The following is a 20555-nucleotide window of genomic DNA, read 5'->3' as shown; positions in this document are numbered from 1 at the left end:
ACAATTTAACAAGTAAGAAAAATATCAAAGAGTGATTATCGCTCTGCAGAACACAAAGCCACGTTAGACTGTGTAGTTAGAAAAGAGTCTTCTGTTGGGATGTCATTTATATCAAGGAACTTGTGTTCTGAATAACTAACAAAAAGTCATGTGATGATTCTAAGAGAGCACCCAGGCAGAAGCAACGGCTTGTGCAAAGGCCCTTAGGTGGTCACAAGCTCGACATGTTTGAGGAAATAAACAATGGCTGGTGACATTCTGTCAAATTGGGCGAGGAGGACAGTAGTATAAGATGAATCGAGAGTCATAGAAAAATGACTGGTCCCAGGGGCCTTTGAGAAATAAGGTGAGGACATGGTCAGTCCTCAAATGTGACTAAAACAGATCAGTGTGTGAAATCTACTGAACAGAGAATGGATTCCAAAAAGGTGTATCACTTAGAGTTCTTGGGTGCAAAGAACAAAGCTGACCCTGGCTGGTTTAACAGAAAGAAATTTATTTTCATTTTCTGTATTTATTTTAATTAATTTATTAAATTTATTTCTTCTAAAGAATTTTATTTTAAAAAACACGTTGGGCAGCTCATAGATTTTTCTGGAGCATGTGTAAACTCGCAGGCCCCCAAGTCAATTGCCTATTCTGTTTCCAAAAATAAAAAACATTGCACAGACCTTCCTTTTTCAGTCTTCTCACCACTGAATCAAAGTCTCTGAATGGCAAAGCCTGGGTCACCAGCTTATATCCTCGTTGCAAAGGAAGCTAGGAATTTGAGTTTTCTAGGTTCTGACTTTAGACAGTGGAGCTTCCAAGGCTGGAATTTTCTGAAATATTAGAAGGATATTTTTAAAAAGGACGGTGAAAACAGAAAACATGAAAAAAGTCCGTGAATAAGAATGAGAGCAAAAACATGGATCCAAATTAGGAAACTGTTACCTTAGTCCAGGTGAGGGATAATGGAAGACCTGGTAAGTTGATGACATATTATAGGATGGTGGTTCTCAGCGTATGGTTCATGGCTGGCATAATCTTCTGAGAACTTTGAAAGAATCATCAATTTCAGGCCTACCCTGAACTTACTAATTCAGAAGCTCTGAGGATGGTTGAGGCTCAGCGATTTGGTTTTTTACGAGGCACCCAGACAATCCTGTTGCATGATCAAGTCTGAGAACAGTGGGTCTAGGACACGGAGAAAGGAGGAATATTCAGAAGTAGTCTGCAGAACTTCTTGACGTATTTGACATGGAATTTAAGGGACAGAGGAGGGAATCAAGGAAATCGCCTAGGGGTTTCACTTGAGCAGCTGGGAAGCGAGTAGCACCTTGTACCAAGATGGAGAGACTGAGACAGCTGACTGAGGGGGGTGAAGACTGGGGACAGGCAGAGTTTGTTGAGCATGCAGGGAAGACACTAAGCAGGCAGTTGGCCATGAGTCTGGAGTGTTTGGGAAAGGCCAGTGGTGGAGAAAGAGGTTTGGAAAGCATCAACATTTAGATAGTATTTAAAGCAAACGTGTGGTCACCAAGAGAAGATGTAAAAGAAAATGGGATCCAAGACAGATTTCAAAAGTCAAAGTAAAATGTGAGAGAAGCATTCAACCAAAGATAGAGTTGGAGAGGCCATGGTGGGCACGAACAAGCATGGTGGACAACTCTTACAGGATGTGATGTAAAAGAATGCAAGAAAAAAGTGTTTGCAGGAAAGGGCATGGTCCACTCTGTTGGATGCTGCTGAAAGATAAGAAGAGAGTGACCCCCTGGCAACATAGAATTTTGGGGAATCATATGGAAATTACTAGATTTTTTTTTCTACATTTTTTTCCTGCTACCCAAAGGGGTACAAATTTAATAAGGAAGATTAGGTAACATATTAGTCAGTTCAGGCTGTTACACAAAATACCATATGCTGGGTGGCTCAACAAACAGAAATTTATATCAGGATGCCAGCATGTCAGGCTCTGGCCATGGCCATCTTCCTAGCTTGCAGAAATATAGCTGCCTTTTCACTCTGCCCTCACAGAAAGCTATCTTGTATCTCTTCCTCAAAGAGCACTAATCCCATCATGGGAACCCTACCCTCATGACCTGCAAATACCATCACTTTGGGGATTAGAGCTTCAGGTTATCAAGAAGATACTTTTCCTTCACTCATTTCGGAGGAAAGTGCATGAATCTGAGACACTGCTAGGTTAGTACTCTAAAGTCCTCTTCAACTCCCATCCACTGTGCCCTCCCCCCCATCAGGTTCTCGTCATCCCACCTGTCACCAGACCTTCAATTTTGCTACCCTGCCTCCATTGCATCTTCCATGTACCAGACTGATGTCATGAAAGTGCAATTCTCTCCATGCCAGTCCTTTTCCCCAAACCCATGGCTCAGCAGTGTTTCCAAACCGTACCTGATTCTAAGAATCACCAGGGTGCTTGCTAGTTGATCCCAAGGTCCTCTATCAGTTCTGGAGTGAGTCTGGGGCATCCAAATGTTTATCAAGTGTCATCCAAGTGACGCTTATCATCAAGGAAGTTTGAGAAACACTTTTTCACATGATAAAGTTCAAGATCCTTAGCAGGGAATGATGGAGCCTGACAAACTGGCCCCACCCTCTCTCTGCAGCTCTTTGGAATTCCCCACCTGGCAGTTCAACTCCAGCCACGGGGCATCGAGAGTGGCTCCTGACCACCCCATTCTTCCTTGTATCCCGTAATTTAGTACGTGACTCTTGGCCTGAAAGGAGGCTCTCTCTTTACTTGGCCACCTGGCCAATTCCTCCTCATCATTCACCTCCCTGCTTAGAGCTCCCTCTTCCATGAGGGCCTCTTGTCTCTGTCCTCCTCGTTGATGCTCGTTGTTTCATTCAGTCCATTTCCACTTCAGCAACCATTTCAAAGTTTTATATTTGCCTATTTGCATGTTTGCCTCCCCACCAGATTGGTAGGTCCTCAGAGAAGGGAACGGGTCTTTCATTTTTATAACCCTGGCTCCTTGAACAAAACCAGGTGCAATGCAAATACCCAATAGATGTTTGCGGACTAAATAGTAAATTACCATGGACAGGACAAAGGAATCCAACAGAACTGCATATTTCTTGAGGACTACTATTAAAAATTAGCACACATGTACACACACACATGCACACACACACACTCACAGTGGTACCCAAAGAGAAGGAGAAAGTCACCCAATGTTGAAACCGAAGCATCTGGTGTTGCAGACAATAATGGTGACAATTAAACACAAGCTGGTCCCTCTCTGGGTTCAGATTCAAATGAGAGATAGACAAAGAACTCAGTCAGAATAGTGAAAGCAGCATTGTTTCTGGCAGTCACGCTGGAGAATGTGGAGGCTTCTCAGACTTTGTTGAAATTCTGAATATCTTTTTCTGATTGAAGAGCTTGGGATAAACCACCTCCCAGAAGATTGGTCAGAGCCCTGACCCACAGATCTGCTGCTTCGGGAGACCAGTCTGCTCTGAAGGGGAACAATAATTGTTACTGCCCCCTCATCCCCCTTGGGAGAAGACCCCTCCCCAACCTCACCAGCCAGAGAAGGAGGAAAGAAGGAAGGAAAGAAGGAGGAAAGAAGGAAGAATGGAGAGTGACAGAAGTGTTTCAGTCATATATTTCTGTCCTGGGAGCGGAGTGGAAGTTCCTCTCTCTGTGGAAACATGGGCATGGGGGACACATTCCCCCCACTGGCCCCCACTGTGGAAGTGCTTCAAGAAGGGCTGATATTGTAGAGTCAGGTTTAAGAAGGAAGTGAGAAGTTTTTCCAAAGTCAGAAGGGAAATGGAAAAGTTCACATCACGTGAATTTGCGGAGGGCTGAGAAGAAGTCTGTATGAAAAACTCAGAACCCGAAGTTCAAATACTTCCCAACTTCAAGGTTGGGAGAAGGCAAGGTGGAGGAACCACTTAACCTCTCTCAGCCTCCCTTCAACCATCTGTCAAATCTAGCGGGGGTGAAAACGGGGTCAGTTAACTTCTGTTGTGCCTCTGAAATGAGATGATAGAGGGGCTGGACTCAGTGTTACCTCTTGCCAGAGGTAATTGTAATAGCCAATGTCACACTCGAGATGGGTGACTGGGGAATCCACGCTTCTGCCATTCTAGTGGCTGGCTCTTCCTCATCAACTTCCTCTCCACTTTTCTACCAGGTCTGTCCACTTCACCAGGCTCTTCCAACATCAATTTTGCCCCCAAGACCCCAAGAGAATTTAGGCTTTCTGGCCTGTCAAATGCTATTGCAGTTAACATTCAAGAACTTTTCCACACTAATTCTGCTCTCTATGCCCTTGAACTATGCCTTTATTGTTATCACCACCTCTGGGTTATGAGGTCCTAGGGAATCTCATGCCTAGGAAATAAGCCCCTTTATGAATTCAATAGGGGAAAATCTTCCATGGCACAAACAGGCCTTCACCCCTATATATTTGATGTTGACTGTAAATTCTTGAGCTGTGTTCCTTACAACTTCACTTTCTGTCATATGTTACATAGCCACCAATATTTTCACCAGGGAAAGGTCTACCCCATCAACAGATACATTCAACAGATGAGGACCACAGGTTCTAACTGGCGAAGCAATCTTGGCCAAGATCTCCCTACAAGATAGAGACAGAACTGAGGCTAAAAACCAGGCTCTAGCCCCCAGCCATGCCGCAAATGTGTTCAGCTCCTTGAGGTCTGACTCTGTACTGAACTCTTCAGATTTACTTAACCAACACTTGTAGAACACTTACTGTGTGCTAGGCACTGTGCGAAGCACTTTACAAACACCAACTCATTTAATCTTTATAACAGCTTGAGATGATCAACCTTTGAGAAGCTACTTAACCTTTTCTGTGTCTGAATTTCCCCTTCTGGAAAAAGGTGATTCGAAGAAGTACCTACTTCATAGGGTTGTTATGACAGTATAATAAGTTAACACACCTTGAGCACATAGTACCATAGAACGGTACCTGGCATAGAACAAGTACTACATGATTAAATATTTGCAGTGTAAATAATAGGGACAAGAACAATGATGGACCTGGGAATGTCTTTGAGGGGGAGGGAAAAGTTCTTAGGGGGCCACCTACTTGGTGGGGAGGTGACCAGTGTCACACTAGTGAAGGACCTTCTTGCACTTTGTTCTGGTCCCCACAGATGGGGGACCTAGTCCCCACCATTATGAGATGCAGCTTTAGATGAGAGTAAAGATGCCCTCTAAGATGTAAAGATGCATTTGCTAGCTGTTATTTACAGACATGCTAACAATGGAAAACTCATGTTCCCCCATCTGACCAACCCTGAGAGCAATGCCAAAGATTTCCTGTAATGAAAAGGACTAAAAATACTTTTTGATGATGGAGAGGGTGGAAGTTGAGCAACGCTGACTGAGTGAAATACGGAAACGATACCAAATGGCACCCAAGAAACAAAGCAAGCAGCCCACCTGGCCTTTGATCTCTTGGTCTCACCCCAAGACTCAGGACGTCTTGTTTTGTTCCAGAAGGCCATGCTCTGTCTTTGTGTTTGCACACTCCACCCAGTTTTCTAGAGAGAAAAGTAGTCGGCCATGAGTAATGCTGAATTATAGCATAAGATGGTTGCCAGTAAATCAAACGCCTCAGTAATATAACTTTGTCTTCTTTACAGCCCTTTTAAGATCTTTAAGAACTGGGAATATGTTTCATGCTTTGGGGCCTCAACAACTATCTCCATATCTGTTACCAAATTACTGTTATAATCAGATCTTGCGTATGATGTCACATTTTTGTTCAATTTAACTTTTGTTTGTTGGTTTGTTTAGCCGTTTTGTCAAACCATCATGGAATGGTTTCCGTAGTTTGTAAAAACTCTTCACACATATTATTTCATTTATTCTCATTTCCATTCAGTGAAAGATAGTCATTGTTCTCACCATCACCCCCTTTCACAGATGAGGAAACCGAGGCACAGAGAAGTGAAGGATCTGATCTGAGATCACACTGCCAGCCGATGATAGCCTTCTGATGCAAAGCCGTTTCTCTAGCTCTACCCTGCCAATCCCCTGAAATTCAACTTAACTCTGTTTGGGGTATCCTCATTGTTACAAATCTTCTCCGTTTATTATGGCTGATTTCCACAAGAGGCCTCAGCCTGGCCAAGAGGAGCCTTCTATTTTTCTTTGCAAGTAAGTTTTTCCTCTTCTCCTGTCTGGAAAAGGTAGCTTGGCAGCCAATTCAGTGAGCAATTCAGTGATTTAGGAACAAATATGTGGTACAGCTGAGTCGCTCCAGATGTTGGGCTAAATAAGGCACAACTGGACTTTTTGGGATCTGAAACTTCTTCAGACCAAACTGAGAGAAGGGGCCTAAGAACACTTGATGGAGTAATGATAATATTCTCATTCAATAATGCCTATTACATGCCAAACAATACAGAGAGGTAGGGCTCAAGATAAATAGTCGGTAAATCATATAATATTATGATAAAAGATAATAATTTCTCTTCCTTTGGTTACTCTTCTTGTAGGAGGACTTTTCCACTCCTGCACTGTTGAATTCAGGAGTAGCTTTATGACTGGAGTTGGCCAATGAAAAGTAGACAGAGATGACACATGTCTTCCAGCTCGCGGTTTCCATCTGCTACAGAGGCTGGCAGTGTTCCAGAGAGAGGCTGCCCTGGGTCCCAGAGAGAGGTGGAGAAACCAAGTTTCAGCCAATCCTTAGTGGACGAATAGTGTGAGCCAGCAGTATTTCTCCACTGTGTGGAAAGCCACTGATGTTTTCAGATTGTTGTTATAGCAGTGTAGTCCAGCCTGTGCTGACTGGGAAACTGGCACAAGATCCCATAGATAGTACATGATTAAGCCAGAACAATTTTTCTCCAGCATTTAATGAATGCTTATTGCATTGACAAGGCTAAGTGTTTTCTATATATTATCTTAGTCAATCCCCACAATGACCCCACCTGTTTATATAGCTCCTATCTTAATGTTTTAATTAAGGACGTTTCAGCTCGCATGGCTCATAAGGAGCAGATCCAGGACTTGAAGCCAGATTACTCAGAATTCATATCCAAATCTCATAATTACTAATGCATGTTGTATCCATGTTCACTTCTTGAGGACATGTGGACTTCTTGAGGACTTCTTGAGAAATTGAATAAAGGAGAATGAATTTGCCAACCACTGTCAGACTGTCAGGTGGTAATTATGCACTTACCAAGTTCAGAGAATAAGGTGAACTGCCCCAATTTATAAACAATAACCCAAAGAACGCCCTGTGCTTGGGCAAAGGAGGTGAAAGTACTTGAAGCTTCCTTGACACTCCCCCTTTCCTGCTTACCTCCCTATTCAGTCCAGTTCTCCAGCTGAGCTGCCAACCCAGAGTTCCCACCTTCTCTCTTGTTAGTGGACAAATGAAGGCACAAGAGGTACCTTCCACCCTGAGGAGAGAGCCAACAGTACCATGGGGAACAGAGGCAACAAAGATTTTTGAAAGGCACAGATCTGAATTCAAGTTCTGACTTTGCCACTTACCAGATTTGGGACCTCAGGCAAGTTGCTTCCTTTCTGCATCTGTAAAACGGGGTAGGTAATCATGCCTACCTCACTGGACTACTGGGGTGGAAAATGGGATCTTTTTGATAAGTGCCTTGGGCTGGGCCTGGCATATAGTAGATACTGATGAACGTTGATCCGCTTAGGAATTTGCCTCCTGATCCTCCCAAAATTTGCGTGGAGCCATCTGTTTTCCTGTCTGCCCTTGCCCTTTGCTCCTAACCTCCCTATCCCTTCCCTGAGAGAACCACATGAGGAAGTGCAGGCTAGCCTACTAGAGGATGAGAAGTCACATGGAATATCATCAGCGGGCTTTCCCAGTTGGTAATGAACACCAACTTCCAAATGTGAGTGAAACCGTCTTGGACCATCTAGCGTCATCTGAGCTACAGGTAGCTGCAGCCCTAAGAATGACCCCAAGTGAAACCAACACATGAACCACCCAGCTGAGTGCAGCCCAAATTGCTGGCCTACAGAATCGTGAGCAAGTATAACGGTTACTGTTAAGCCCTTTGGAGATAGTTTGTTATGCACAGAAGATAATTGACATCCAAAGTCTTTAACACACAGCTCTGGGGGGCTTCTGGGTTCACGTTAAATTTCCATTCTCTAGTACCACTCTCTGTATCACAGGCATGGGCTCCCAGCATTCCTGCTCCACTGGCCCTGAGAATAGACCAACCGTACTCCCTTTCACACCATGGAGGCACTGTAGATAGCTGGCCAGTGGCTGTTGTTGCTGAGGTCTCTGGGGTTACCTCAGCTCTTCTTTTCTCACAGCCTGGTTGTTCTACAGATTCGATGAGCTTCCCTGGTATCCTTCAGATAAGTTCCATCTATCCTTGAAATAGCTAGAGTTGGTTTCTGATGCTCATGCTCCCAAAATTCTTAATGAATAAAAGTTTCCTTCAAGAAGTTTGACCCTGCAGATGAGGAAAATGCAGTTGGCAAGTATGTTTAAATGATCCTTGTACCCTGAGTGCCATGCTGGTCTCTGCAGAAGAAGAGTGAAGAGAAGGCACCAACCTTACCCTCATGGAGTCTCCAATGTAAGAGTCTTCCTGGGTCAGTTTTTGTATTGCTTTTCCCCTTAATTTGCAGACCTGAAACTAAGGAGAGTTCTGTCAAGTAATTGACTTTGAAATACACCTAATTAACTTGAGTTCTAACATATTATCCTGGCTTTACTAGAAAAACCACAAGCAGATCTGATTCTTCACTACTTGCCCATGGCCATTCAAATACTTGAAAGATGAGGACACAAGTCACCTCTCTTCCTTAGTATCCTACTTAGTAGCCCAAAAGGAGCTAATACTTTTCCCTGTGACTTTTAAGCCTTGCTTGATATTGTCTTTCTTTCCCCTCCCCTTCTCCCACCCTGCTTTAAATTTGGCCCCTTTCAGAATTCAGGCAATATAAGGAAAAGCATTCATCGAACCGATCTTGACTTTGACTTTGACTTGGGAGGGGAATGTTTAGAGAAGGCCTGAGAGTGAATTTCTTTGTTAAAAAGATTGTGAAACCCTCACAGAAATTTCATGGAAATTTTTCATGAGGAAAAGGTAGTCAGTAAGTATGTTTAAATGCTCCTGTGCCCTGCACACCATGCTGGTCTCTGCAGAAAAAGAGTGAAGAGAGGCAGAAAGGAACAGGAAGAACAAAGAAGACACTTACATGCCAGGCACCGTTATATGCAGGATCCAAACAACCCTGTGAGGTAGGCAATGGTATCCTCATTTTACAAATGAGGAAACAGAGACCTGAAGAAGTGAAAAGAATGCCCAAGATCACCAGAGTCTCAATTCCAGTCTAAGCTTGTTACCCAAGCTCCTGCTTTTTCTACTACCTGGCTGTTTTTCCAGGAAGAAAGCAATAGAAGCTGAGTTGGAGCTGCACGTGGATGGTGTCATGCACCTTATTAATTGCCATTAGGAATGATAACTCCATAGTTGCTCCTGGTTCCCAGGATGAATTTATTCCAACACTCTCCAAAGAACAAATTTATTTTAAAGTTGTCTTTTTGATATAAATAAGTAATTATCAACAAATGTCCCACAAAAAGGGGATTCCCTCAGTAAATAAGATTTGAAATAGTAGGATGCCTCAAAAACTTAAAATATAGAGTTCCCCCATTAATCTCCAAGGGGAAGATACAGCCTGATATTAGTTAGGGTACACCTTAGTCTGCCATAACAAAGATACTCTAAAATACAGTGGCTAAAATAGAAGTTAATTTCTTTTTCATGTATCAGTACAAAGATGAGTGGACCAAGGCAGGACAAGTGGCTCTTCCATCCTCAACACATGGACCCCTAGATGGCACTAGTGGTTACCATGTCTCAGACAAAAAAAAAAGACAGTAGAGAGAGAGTCCAGGGAAGAAGTTTCTCTTTAAGGAGATAACTAACACACATCACTTGTACTTACATCCCACCTGCCTGAACTCAGCCAAATGGACACAATCAGATACAAAGGAAGCTAAGGGATGTACAGTCTCTAGTTAGGTGCCCAAGTGTCGGGCCAAAACTCCAAGAGTTCTAGCACCAAAAAAATGCAGAAAGGGAGAACAAATACCAAAGGAAAGTTGGCACTTTTCTCATTGTCCCCAAATTTATTTTTACATAAATATTTTACTCTATTTTACACAATGTTCCTCAGGACTGGTATTTCATTAAATAGTTTATTAGTCAGGATAGGGTAGTTAATGATGCAGTAACAAACAACCCCAAACTCCAGAGGCTTAAAACAACCTAACTTTAGTTCTCACCCACACTACATGTCTCTAGTGGAGGAGGGATGGGAAGAGAGGGTCTGCTCTGCTCTCTGAGGAGGAGGATGGAGAAGCTGTCCTCTGGAACAATGCTGATTTCCAGGGTAGAAGGGATGAGAGTGTGGGCGAATCATGCACCACCACATCTAACTTGGAGGAAATTTAAGTAGAGTCTGTAGGCATTTCATAGCCTCTTCCTCCAATGCATCTCCCTTTGCTTCCAGAACTGAGTCAGTTTAGATAGAGCCACCCTGGCTCTCTCACAGTGTTCCTGAGTCTCTTGAAGAGAAAACAGCCTCCTTCTGTCTTTCTTGTCTTGATCTGCCACCATCTTGTACCAATTGGAGTACCAAATACAAGCTCTGGATCATTATGGTAATTGGTAAATGTGTCTGTAATTATTATTTTCCCTGTATCTATGTTCACAGTACCAAGAGGAAGAGCTTATGTCTCCAGTTCTTGAATGGGGTTGGGGTTTGTGACTTGCTTTGGCCAATAGAATGAGGCAGGAGTGACATCATGCCTGGGCCTTAGGTGGCCTTGTACCATGTCTACTCTTTCCCGCCGAAGGCTGTCAACACAATTTGCTCATTATATGATCCCTGTGTGATCAAGTGTAGGTTCATCTGCTGGAGGATGATAGACCACATGGAGTAATCCTAGTTGATGTAACCCCAGATGATATGGTGGGGTGGGGGACCCAGGACGGGACACCTTGAGGCCCAAGAGGTTGATCATTAGTGTGCCTTGGAACACAGCAAGGGTCACAGAGGTCCAGGGTAACCACCATCCCAGTCTATCTGTCCTTTCCCAGGACATGGGGGTTTCTGGGGTAAAAACACAAAGCCCAGGATGAACAGAACAACTTGTTCACTTTACGGCAGGGCCACCTGGTCCATGATCTGCATGGTGTTGCTTAAGAGGAGCTAGGAAGGGCCAGGAAAATGGAGTGTCTTGCCCAAGAGTACACAGGTCATTCATTCATCCCTTTTCTTCCATTAAGCATACATTCAATGTCACTTAAGTTTTACAACCCTGTCACATGGCTATTGTTCTACAGGTGAAGATCTACTCATAATATATGTAATAAAAAAATAATAATAACCTTTACCTAGTGTCAATCATCTGTCCAATGACACATACGAATTTATGTAATCTTTGTAATTGTCATCAGAAAGAAGTACCATTATCTCTGTTTTACAGATGGACAAACTGAGACCAAAAAAAGGGTTAAGTAACCTGCCAATGTCACACGGTGATTGAGTGGTAGGATGAGGACATCTGCAGCAGTCAAGTTCTGGAGCATGTGTTCTTTCTCATATACCGCACAGCCCAGTGCCCATCCCAGGGTGCCCGGCCTGATTGCATTCCAGACACATCCACCCTCCAAAGCCAACAGACCCCACTCCAGCCAGAATGTCCCATCAGGCTGACACACATGTTGATGAAGAGGGACAGATGGGAAGACTAAGAAGGTCACAGGTGTGCTGTGCATGGGTTGAACTTCTGCTCGAGAGGTAGTTTGGGGGAAGGTGTTGGACCATGGTGAGTGTGACATTATGGGTTAGAAGGACCTGTGACATGGTACATTACATCACCATACCTCAGCTTGCACAGCTACAAAGCTGGGAATCTGGACCACACTACAATTAAGGCCCCGTCTAGAATTGGGGGAATCCGGTTCACCCAACGATTTCAACTCAACAGAAATAACGGAGGTCAGGAACATCAAGGCAGCCAGGACACATGAAAAAAAATTAAAGTAACCTAAAGCAGCTGGAACATCGTTTCTCTCCTTTTTTTTTTTTTTTCCTTTGGTAATTTGTTTTCCAGGCTGCTCTCCTACAAAAATCCGGCCTCAGATCTCAGGATCAGCTGAGGAAAAACAAGAAATAAGAAAGATTATTTCTTGTTTGTCTTTATAGATATATAGCTATAATCAAAGCACTTTTGAACCCTCCACCCCTCGAAAAAAAAAAAAAAAAGCCTATGTCTGCATTTTTTCCCCCCTAGAGAGAATGTTGACCTTCTTCCTCTTCATCTGGACACTTTCACTTCCTTTGCTGCAAGGTGAAGTGGCCACCAGACTTAGGGTGCAAGCGGCTAGTTCTTTCCGTAGTGCTTTGTGACCCTGGAGCCTTCAAGAAGCCATATGAAGAGTTTCTCTTCACGATGATTGGGCTGCTCTACCCAGCGTTGCTGAGGTGAGTGATTCCTCTAACAAAATCTCTATGTCATGGGTGCCCATGAAAATATTTAATATGCTCTAGTTCACGATTTATGAGTAAGTTCACTGCTCTTTGCCACCTTCCACCCCAAGGTGTAAGGAGCTAACCATCCCCTCTGCTATTTCCTCCACCCGACAGTGCTCTGGTCATATTGCCTGCTCTGTGGTGAGGCCTTACACAGCAGGAGACTGAGGCTTCAGAGGGTGAAGTTTCTATTCCACTGCCCAGATGCTCTCCCTCCCTTGGGGCCAGCCACACTGCTTCGCCCTTGGGCTCTTTCCCGTTGCCTTGTGTTTCCCTGACTCCATGGCTTCTCCTACTTACCCTTGCAGAGAAACACAAGGAGTTTTCTGATATCAAAAGCATGTATGTTCCCTCTACATAGTTTACATTTTAGCTGTAAACTTAACCTGATAAGCTCTTCCAGAAATGTTGGTAAGGGATGCTAATCAAATCAGTTGATTATTGAAAGCAGGCTACTTTCTCTCAGCACAATGTTGGGCTCTGCTGAGGACACAGAAGGGCCTATGACGTTATCTGCTATCCGCAAACTTGTAACCTAATTGGGAGGCAAGTAGCATTCATCCATTCTTTCCTGTCCTGTGGACATTCAGTACACAATTCTTGCATGCCTACTGTAGGCTGGGTATTTGGGAACCCATGCAAGTGGTTTCTAAACTCTGAGCTCTGGCTCCCCGGGGCAGGAGTTGGGGAATGAAGTTATGACAAAGGGTCACAAATCCATGTATATCACAAGCAGTGCCTGCAAATTTTCATTCTCTTCCTACCCATGCATTCATTTGACAAATATGTACTGAGTGTTCATAAACATGGAATAATGCCTCAGACATGTCTGTGTATTTTCCAAAAGCATTTGGATGCCATTGTGATCGATTAAATAGAACTCCATTTAAAAGTTTTACTGAGTTTGGAATGTCCTTTTCTCACTGGGTATTTTCCAAGTCAGTGGATGCCAGGAGTTCATTATCATCATGGCACTGCACAAAACGAGTGAACACTTTTAAAATGTGTTCTTATTCTGAAAAATGTGGGAACTTCTGCAAGAGAAGGTTAACACAGGGCCCAGAATAAGACCTGAAGGTGTCGGTTTTGTAGGACGGCAGCCAGGCATGTAAAGGCAAAGAAACCAGGGAGATGTGAGGGGAAAACACAGAGGACATGAACACTGTGTTTAAGCAACACTCACACATGTCAGTCTACGGTAAGAAGAGCACATTACTTTAAAATATACACATAAACTCTCTCTTTTAAAATGATTTGGCGTGGGGGGGCACCTGGGTGGCTCAGTCGGTTAAGCAGCCGACTTCAGCTCAGGTCATGATCTTGCGGTCCGTGAGTTCGGGCCCCGCGTCGGGCTCTGGGCTGACAGCTCAGAGCCTGGAGCCTGTTTCAGATTCTGTGTCTCCCTCTCTCTCTCTGACCCTCCCCCGTTCATGCTCTGTCTCTCTCTGTCTCAAAAATAAATAAATGTTAAAAAAATTTTTTTAATGATTTCGGGGGCATCTGGGCAGCTCAGTCAGTTAAGTGTCCAACTCTTGTTTTCTGGTAAGGTCACAATCTCATGGTTCATGAGTTTGAGCCCCACATCGTGCTCTGTGCTGACAGCTTGGAGCCCACTTGGGGTTCTCTGACTCCCTCTCTCTCTGCCTTTTCCCTGCTTACATATGCTCTCTCTCCTTTTCTCTCTCAAAATAAATAAATAAACACTTTAAAAATAATAATAATAAATTAATTGATCTAGTAACCAATTAAGTTATTTTATATAGTTAGTATCTCTTACATATTATAACTAATAAATAAGTCCAGAACATCTAAATCTCCACCTCCCTGACCAATCTTGATTATTTCGCTCCATTTCTACAGTGTAGGCTTTTCAAAAGCAAAATATATTATAATTGTCTGTGTTCATCATTCCTTATACTTTTTCCAAGTGCTTTCTCTCTATACATGGTTTGACTGAACATCACCAAAATTATGAGATGCAGACAGGACAGGAATCATTATCCTTATGTTATAGATGAATTTAGAATGCCTAAGAATAGGCAAGGAATTACATGGATACAAAAATAAGCAAGGGTTGGCTAGGTAAAATGGTCAGGAGAATGGATTATGAAGAAATGTGAAATGATCCTGGGATGCAGAATCTGGGATTTGGGAAAGAAGGGGGAAGCTAGAATCCCATGCTTCTACTGGCCATCATACGAGTTCTAAGATCACACTCATGTTAAATGACGATCTCTTAAAATTGAAGAAGAGACATTTTAAGAAGGGCCTAGGAAAAAAAGGCAACAAAAATATGTTTGAAAAAATGAAAAGTAAAATCTAGAAAAGACAGTCCAACAAGCAGCGTGATGCATGGTGGGAGAATTAAGGGCAGCTCAGTGAGATTCAAGTCAGCTGCACGGGATTCAACCTCCCGGTACTTTCTGTTCACTGTATTTTCATGGGACAATAATTCACGTGGCCTAAAAAAAGTCCTGCGGACTAAACTACCATGGGTCTCATTTCAGGTGATGCATTTTTCGAAATTTGTCTCACGTTTATTCATTTTTGAGAGAGTGTGAGTGGGGGGGGTGGGGCAGAGAGAGGGAGACACAGACTCCCAAGCAGGCTCCGGGCTCTGAGCCATCAGCACAGAGCCTGATGCAGGGCTCGAACCCACGAACTATGAGACCATGACCTGAGCCAACGACGGCCGCCTGACCGACTGAGCCACCCAGGCGCCCCTCAGGTGATGCATTTTTAAGTGAAGGCAGCACCTCCAGAAGAAGGCGCTTGGGCTTGAATTTTGCCTTCAGCAAATTTTGCTTTCAACACACATTAGCTATCAGGCAACTACTTAATACTTCATCTCTCCAAACTTCCTTTTTTTTTTTCTCCATCTCTAAACCGAGTATGATAGTCCTTCCCTTGCCTCATTGCTTCAAATATTCCCGTTGTTGTATGCAAAGCACCTCGTCAAGTACCTGGGACATAGCAGAAACTCAAGCAAGGAGAGCTGGTTTATTGGGTGGTGGTGCTGGGTTTGATTTATGTGTGTTCTCACGGCCTGAGCACTAGACTGGGAGTCAACAGAATCCAAGTTTGGGGTCCTGACTCTTCTGTTTAGCAACCATAGGATGAGATGTTATTAAAGGTATTTATGTTTCTTCGCCCCGAATCTCTTCACATAGAAAATTGAGTGTAACTTCCTTTCCTATTGTCAGTTCAAGGCTCAAATGAAACAGTGTGTGTGAAATGGCTCTTAAATAGAAATGTCGCATGAAAATAGAATACATTGCTACTGAGTCTTTCAAAACTAACCATCTAGGTGAAAACAGACGTGTCACTCTATCGGTAACAAAGGTATCCCGGCAACAAGAATAGAGTAGAAGTCTCTCTGTTTTCGGAAGTCCGAGTCACAAGAAAAATTCCTCAAATGACGAGATGTTTAGTTAACAGAGGGGAGACTGTTCCGTTTTAAGGACGAGGAAACATTTGAGCAGGCTTATGAGGGTCATGATGGACTGCCCATCTCTAGGGTGACATCAGAAAGGATGAAGAGCCCTCTGTCCTGAATTCATCATAGAATCAGAGAGTCCTCCACTCAGGAGGCACCAGAGATAGTGCAGCCCACCCACCTTGTTTGACAGAAGAGGAAACTGAGGCCCAGGGAAGTGAAGGTACTTAATCACAAGGACACCCACAGCGGGCGAGCTCACCACCTGCCTCTGCCTTAGGCTTCTGCTCACTGTTTTCCATGACAACACCGTTACTTCTGTTCAAATGCATACCCCCCATGGCTTTAACATCTCTGCATCTGGTCAATGGGAAGGACTGGAGAGCAAATCCAAGGCTGTCTGCTAAGCTACAGGAGGGAATAACTCGCATGTTTCAGTGTAGGGCTGGAGGGCAGTGAGGGGCTGCACTGAGTTCAGCATCTTGAAGATCCTCCCCTCCCTTTGCGTGTATGAGATCATCCAGGAAACATTTAAACAACCTAGATGGAACGAAATGTCTTGCCAGGTGGCAGCTTGTGATATATACAGGCAGCCCCTGACTCACAAAGAAAGACTACAGAGGTCCCATACATACAAACAGCTGCTGCCATCCGCCTGGCCCCCACCGCCTTGCAGCTGCCATGAGCTGTGTGGAAAAATTAAAAAAGAAAGAAAGGGGATAGAAAAAAAACACAACTTGGACCACTTGCAGATTCGGCACATTCAGAAGCAGAGGAAGGGGAGAAGCTGTGGAAACAGGAATCACATGAAGGAAGGGACCCTCCAGATGAGTTGTCAGCCATGGGTGATCTGGTAACAGCCCCATTCCCTTTGCCTTGGAACATCTTCTCCCGGGAATGACTGCCCTCTTCTATCCACGTGGCCAGAAATTCTATCCATGCCGGATTTTGCCTCCAAGCCTTTTTGGAAGAAGGGAGGCAGGAATAAATAATAATTTACTGTTAGAAATCTCTTAAAAAGTCACTCCCCTTTATAAAGGTTAATACTGAGTGCCTACCTCATGGGGCTGTTGTAAAGATAAAGTGAATAAATGAATAAGAAGTTCTTGTGACTGGGGTGCCTGGGTGGCTCGGTTGGGTGAGCGTCCAACTCTTGGTTTCAGCTCTGGTCGTGATCTCATGGTGCGTGAGTTTGAACCCCACATTGGACTCCACACCGTGGAGCCCGCTTGAGATTCTCTCTCTCTCCCTCTCTCTCTCCCCCTCCCCCGTGTGCTCTCTCTATCTCTTTCTCATCTCTTTCTAGATAAATGAGATATCTTAGGACTGTGCCCAATATGTGCTGTAACTCCAGTAAGTGTCATGAAAGTGTTAGTTCTCTGTATAACTATGATTATTTCCATTTTACAGATGAAAGAAATGAGGCTTAGAGAGGTTAAATTACCCTACCTAGGCCATATAACTTAAAGGTAGAACCAGGATTCAAATCTAGGTCTGTCTCCAATCCCATCTTAACTACTGTACTAGCATTCATATGCCTCGCGTTGGGCAACCATTCACACATTAGCAAGAATTAATTCATGCACATCGTTTTCTGCTGAAAATCAGCTAAGCTCAGCTGCACTCAGGAAACAGAAATTTTGGCAATTTTGGCTAGTGAGGGAGTAAAGAAGGTCATCGGGGAAAGAGAGGAAGACCTGAGTGAGAGACCACAGCTAGGTATTGAGTAGGAAGCTTGGAGACAGGGATACCCATGAATGAGAGATGTAGGAAGAAAAGACAGTCTGGGGGAGTCAAAGATGAATTCTGACCCATGTGAAATTTCATCTAGATCTGACTCAGGAAAGGGGGAGGGAGATTTCTATCTTTTTCCCCACCCACCACCTCTTGTCCCACCCACGGCTCCAAATTACTTAGTACTCTTGGTAGACTACAAGAAAGTTTAAGTAAACTTTTGTGGGCTGGTTGGAAACATAATGCTTCCACTCGCATTCATACCGCGTTTCTTTTGGGAAATGTGTGCTGAGTTCTAAACAAATGACTTGTAATTTAATGCAACGTGTGTCTACTTCGTGTCTCCCTGGGCTGGGCACCGGGCTGGGTGCTGGGAATAGGAAAGGAGGCATAAGGCAAGGTCTCTGCCCTTGAGCAGGATCCCTGGCGGGGACAGATGTATAAGCAGCAAAGAGACAGTGTGCTGAGTGTCACAGGAGAGGTGTGTACAGAGTGCCTTGGAGCACGGACGAAGGGGACAGGGCACTTGCTCGTAAATCAACTTTCGGAATCCAACTCTTCTGCAACCAACCCTTCTGCAAGTTGGGAACTGCATGCAATGCGTTAGGAGTTACTGGGAGGCCATACCATGGAGTACTGAATGAATCCATTCTTCAACAGGACTCTCGTTACCGGCTCTTCTTCCTGGCAGGCGGTAGTATCTGTGGGTTTTTTCTAACCAGTTAGAAGAGAGAGAGGTGATTGCGTGGACTCTGAACTCAGGCTGCTCAGGTTTGAATCTGACTTTCGCTTACTACCAGTAGGACATTTGCCTGTCTCAGTCTCGGGTTTTTTAGTCTGTAAAGTGGGACCCATGAAAATACCTTCTCCACGGAGAAGATAAATGAGCTAATGCATGCAAAGCCCAGTGTGCGACACGGAATAAACATCTCGCCCAAATCTGGCTACTATTAGCCAGGTGATAGGTATTAACTTGTTTCATAGAACTTCACAAAGTGGAGCGCCGTTTCCGGAAGATTCTTTTTTTTTTTTTTTTTAATTTTTTTTAAACGTGTATTTATTTTTGAGATGAGAGAGACAGAGCATGAGCGGGGGAGGAGAGAGAAAGAGGGAGACACAGAATCTGAAACGGGCTCCAGGCTCTGAGCGGTCAGCACAGAGTCCGACGCGGGGCTCGAACTCACCGACCGTGAGATCACGACCTGAGCCGAAGTCGGACGCTTAACCGACTGAGCCACCCAGGCGCCCCGAAGGAAGATTCTTTTCAGGGATACCCAGACAAGCATATTTACATTTTTATAGCCTATATTTATCTTCACGTACATACAGCACATCAAATCCAAATTATATTATTTTTTATTTAAAAAAAAATTTTTTTTAGCATTTATTTATTTTTGAGAGACAGAGAGAGACAGAGGAGAGCCCGGGAGGGGCAGAGAGAGAGAGAAGAAGACACAGAATCTGAAGTAGGCTGCAGGCTCTGAGCAAGCTGTCAGCACAGAGCCTGATGCGGGGCTCCAACCCACAAACCGCGAGATCATGACCTGAGCCGAAGTCGGATGCCCAACCGACTGAGCCACCCAGGCACCCCTCAAATCCAAATTTTAAAGCTCGCATTTCATAGGATGAATGAAAATTTTTGGAGAGTAAATTAGCCCAAAGAAAACTATTTAGTAAATAATAGTCTGATGTTACATCTTGTCTTTCAAAATAAAAGTCACAAGCAGACTAGGATACTTGAACCAAAGCTAGGGCAGCAGACAAAGGTTTGCTTTTACATTTTTCTTCTTTTTTTTTCTTTCCTTTTTTTTTTTTTTTTTTGCACTTTGTCATGGCTTGAGTTAGTTTTATTTTTCTTCATATCAAATATGTATATGAAAGTACACATTAAAATGTTCTCTAGATTTTTTTAAAAAAGGGATATGGCCGGGGTGGCGGGGGGGGGGGGGGGGGAGGTGTGGGGGGGGGGGAACATAACAGATTTGGAAATGCTGCAAGCCATGGTCTCCCTTTATGTGTTCTCTCACTGTAATGAAATTCAAAACTTTCATCTGGGACTCTGGGGAAAGGCACCATTTTCTAATGCCCTAACTAAAGGGAAAGTGCATCTGAATAGCAGAAAAGAATGCCTTCTGCATGCCCGCACTTTCTTGGCCCCGATTTCAATCCTGGTGGAAACATTCCCTGAAGCCTACGACAGCTGAGCTTTTCGCCTGGAATTCAGATGATCAGAAAAGGAAAATTATACCCTGAGGTTCTGGGGGCACTCGGCCTCTTGCGATGCACACAAAAGCCAGAGAGTGGACCTGCCGTCTGCCACGTCGGCCCCACGAGCTGGGGGAGCTTAAGCCAGAGGGGAGTCAAGGTTGGGGGAGGTGGCAAAAGAGATGACAAGGACAGGCCCGTGTCAACTCATTCGCTGGGTTTCCCCCAAGTTGCAGTAAGGTCTCTGGGGCACCCAGCCACCTTTACCCCTTCTTTGTAAAAACTACCCCCAGGAAAGTCCCTCTGCCTACCACAGCAGTTGGCTTTTGAAGCCTATGGAATGGTCATGGCCGGACGGGGTTTCCCTGGGGTCAGTGTCCCCGTCAGGGCTTCTCCTGGCCCTGTAGTGTCACCTCCGCTGACAGGCTTGCAGACGGCAGAGTGTGTTAAAGGCACACAAGACCAAGGAACCCTGTTTGCTGAGGTCTTTAAAGATGTCTGTCAAGCAGAGGTTTAGCCTCATCCCAGCCGTATGTCTTCTGCTCTCTGTGGAGACGGCCTCCCTAACTAAGCATCCTCCCTTGTCCTCCACCGACCTGGTCACACAGTCCTTATTCCCCCTGCTGGGAAAGGGAAAAG

General features: G+C 44.3%; 1 protein-coding gene across 2 annotated transcripts in view; it reads left to right on the top strand.

Moving 5' to 3' along the window:
* Nucleotides 1-12354: 12354 nt before the first annotated feature.
* The window catches only part of RBPJ (recombination signal binding protein for immunoglobulin kappa J region), a 215287-nt gene continuing 207086 nt past the window's right edge, over nt 12355-20555 (top strand). The window contains exon 1 of one of the 2 annotated variants that reach the window (XM_015072420.3): nt 12355-12493. Coding sequence is in view for 1 of the 2 variants with exons in the window: in XM_015072417.3 (XP_014927903.2) it covers nt 12462-12493 (32 nt within the window). In the remaining variant the exon portion in view is untranslated. The remainder of the gene's footprint in view (nt 12494-20555) is intronic. The other variant, XM_015072417.3, reaches the window with a different exon arrangement.

Source organism: Acinonyx jubatus, chromosome B1 (assembly GCF_027475565.1).
Source record: "Acinonyx jubatus isolate Ajub_Pintada_27869175 chromosome B1, VMU_Ajub_asm_v1.0, whole genome shotgun sequence".
NCBI classification, from domain to species: Eukaryota; Metazoa; Chordata; class Mammalia; order Carnivora; family Felidae; genus Acinonyx; species Acinonyx jubatus.
This window is presented reverse-complemented; position numbering and strand designations above follow the sequence as displayed.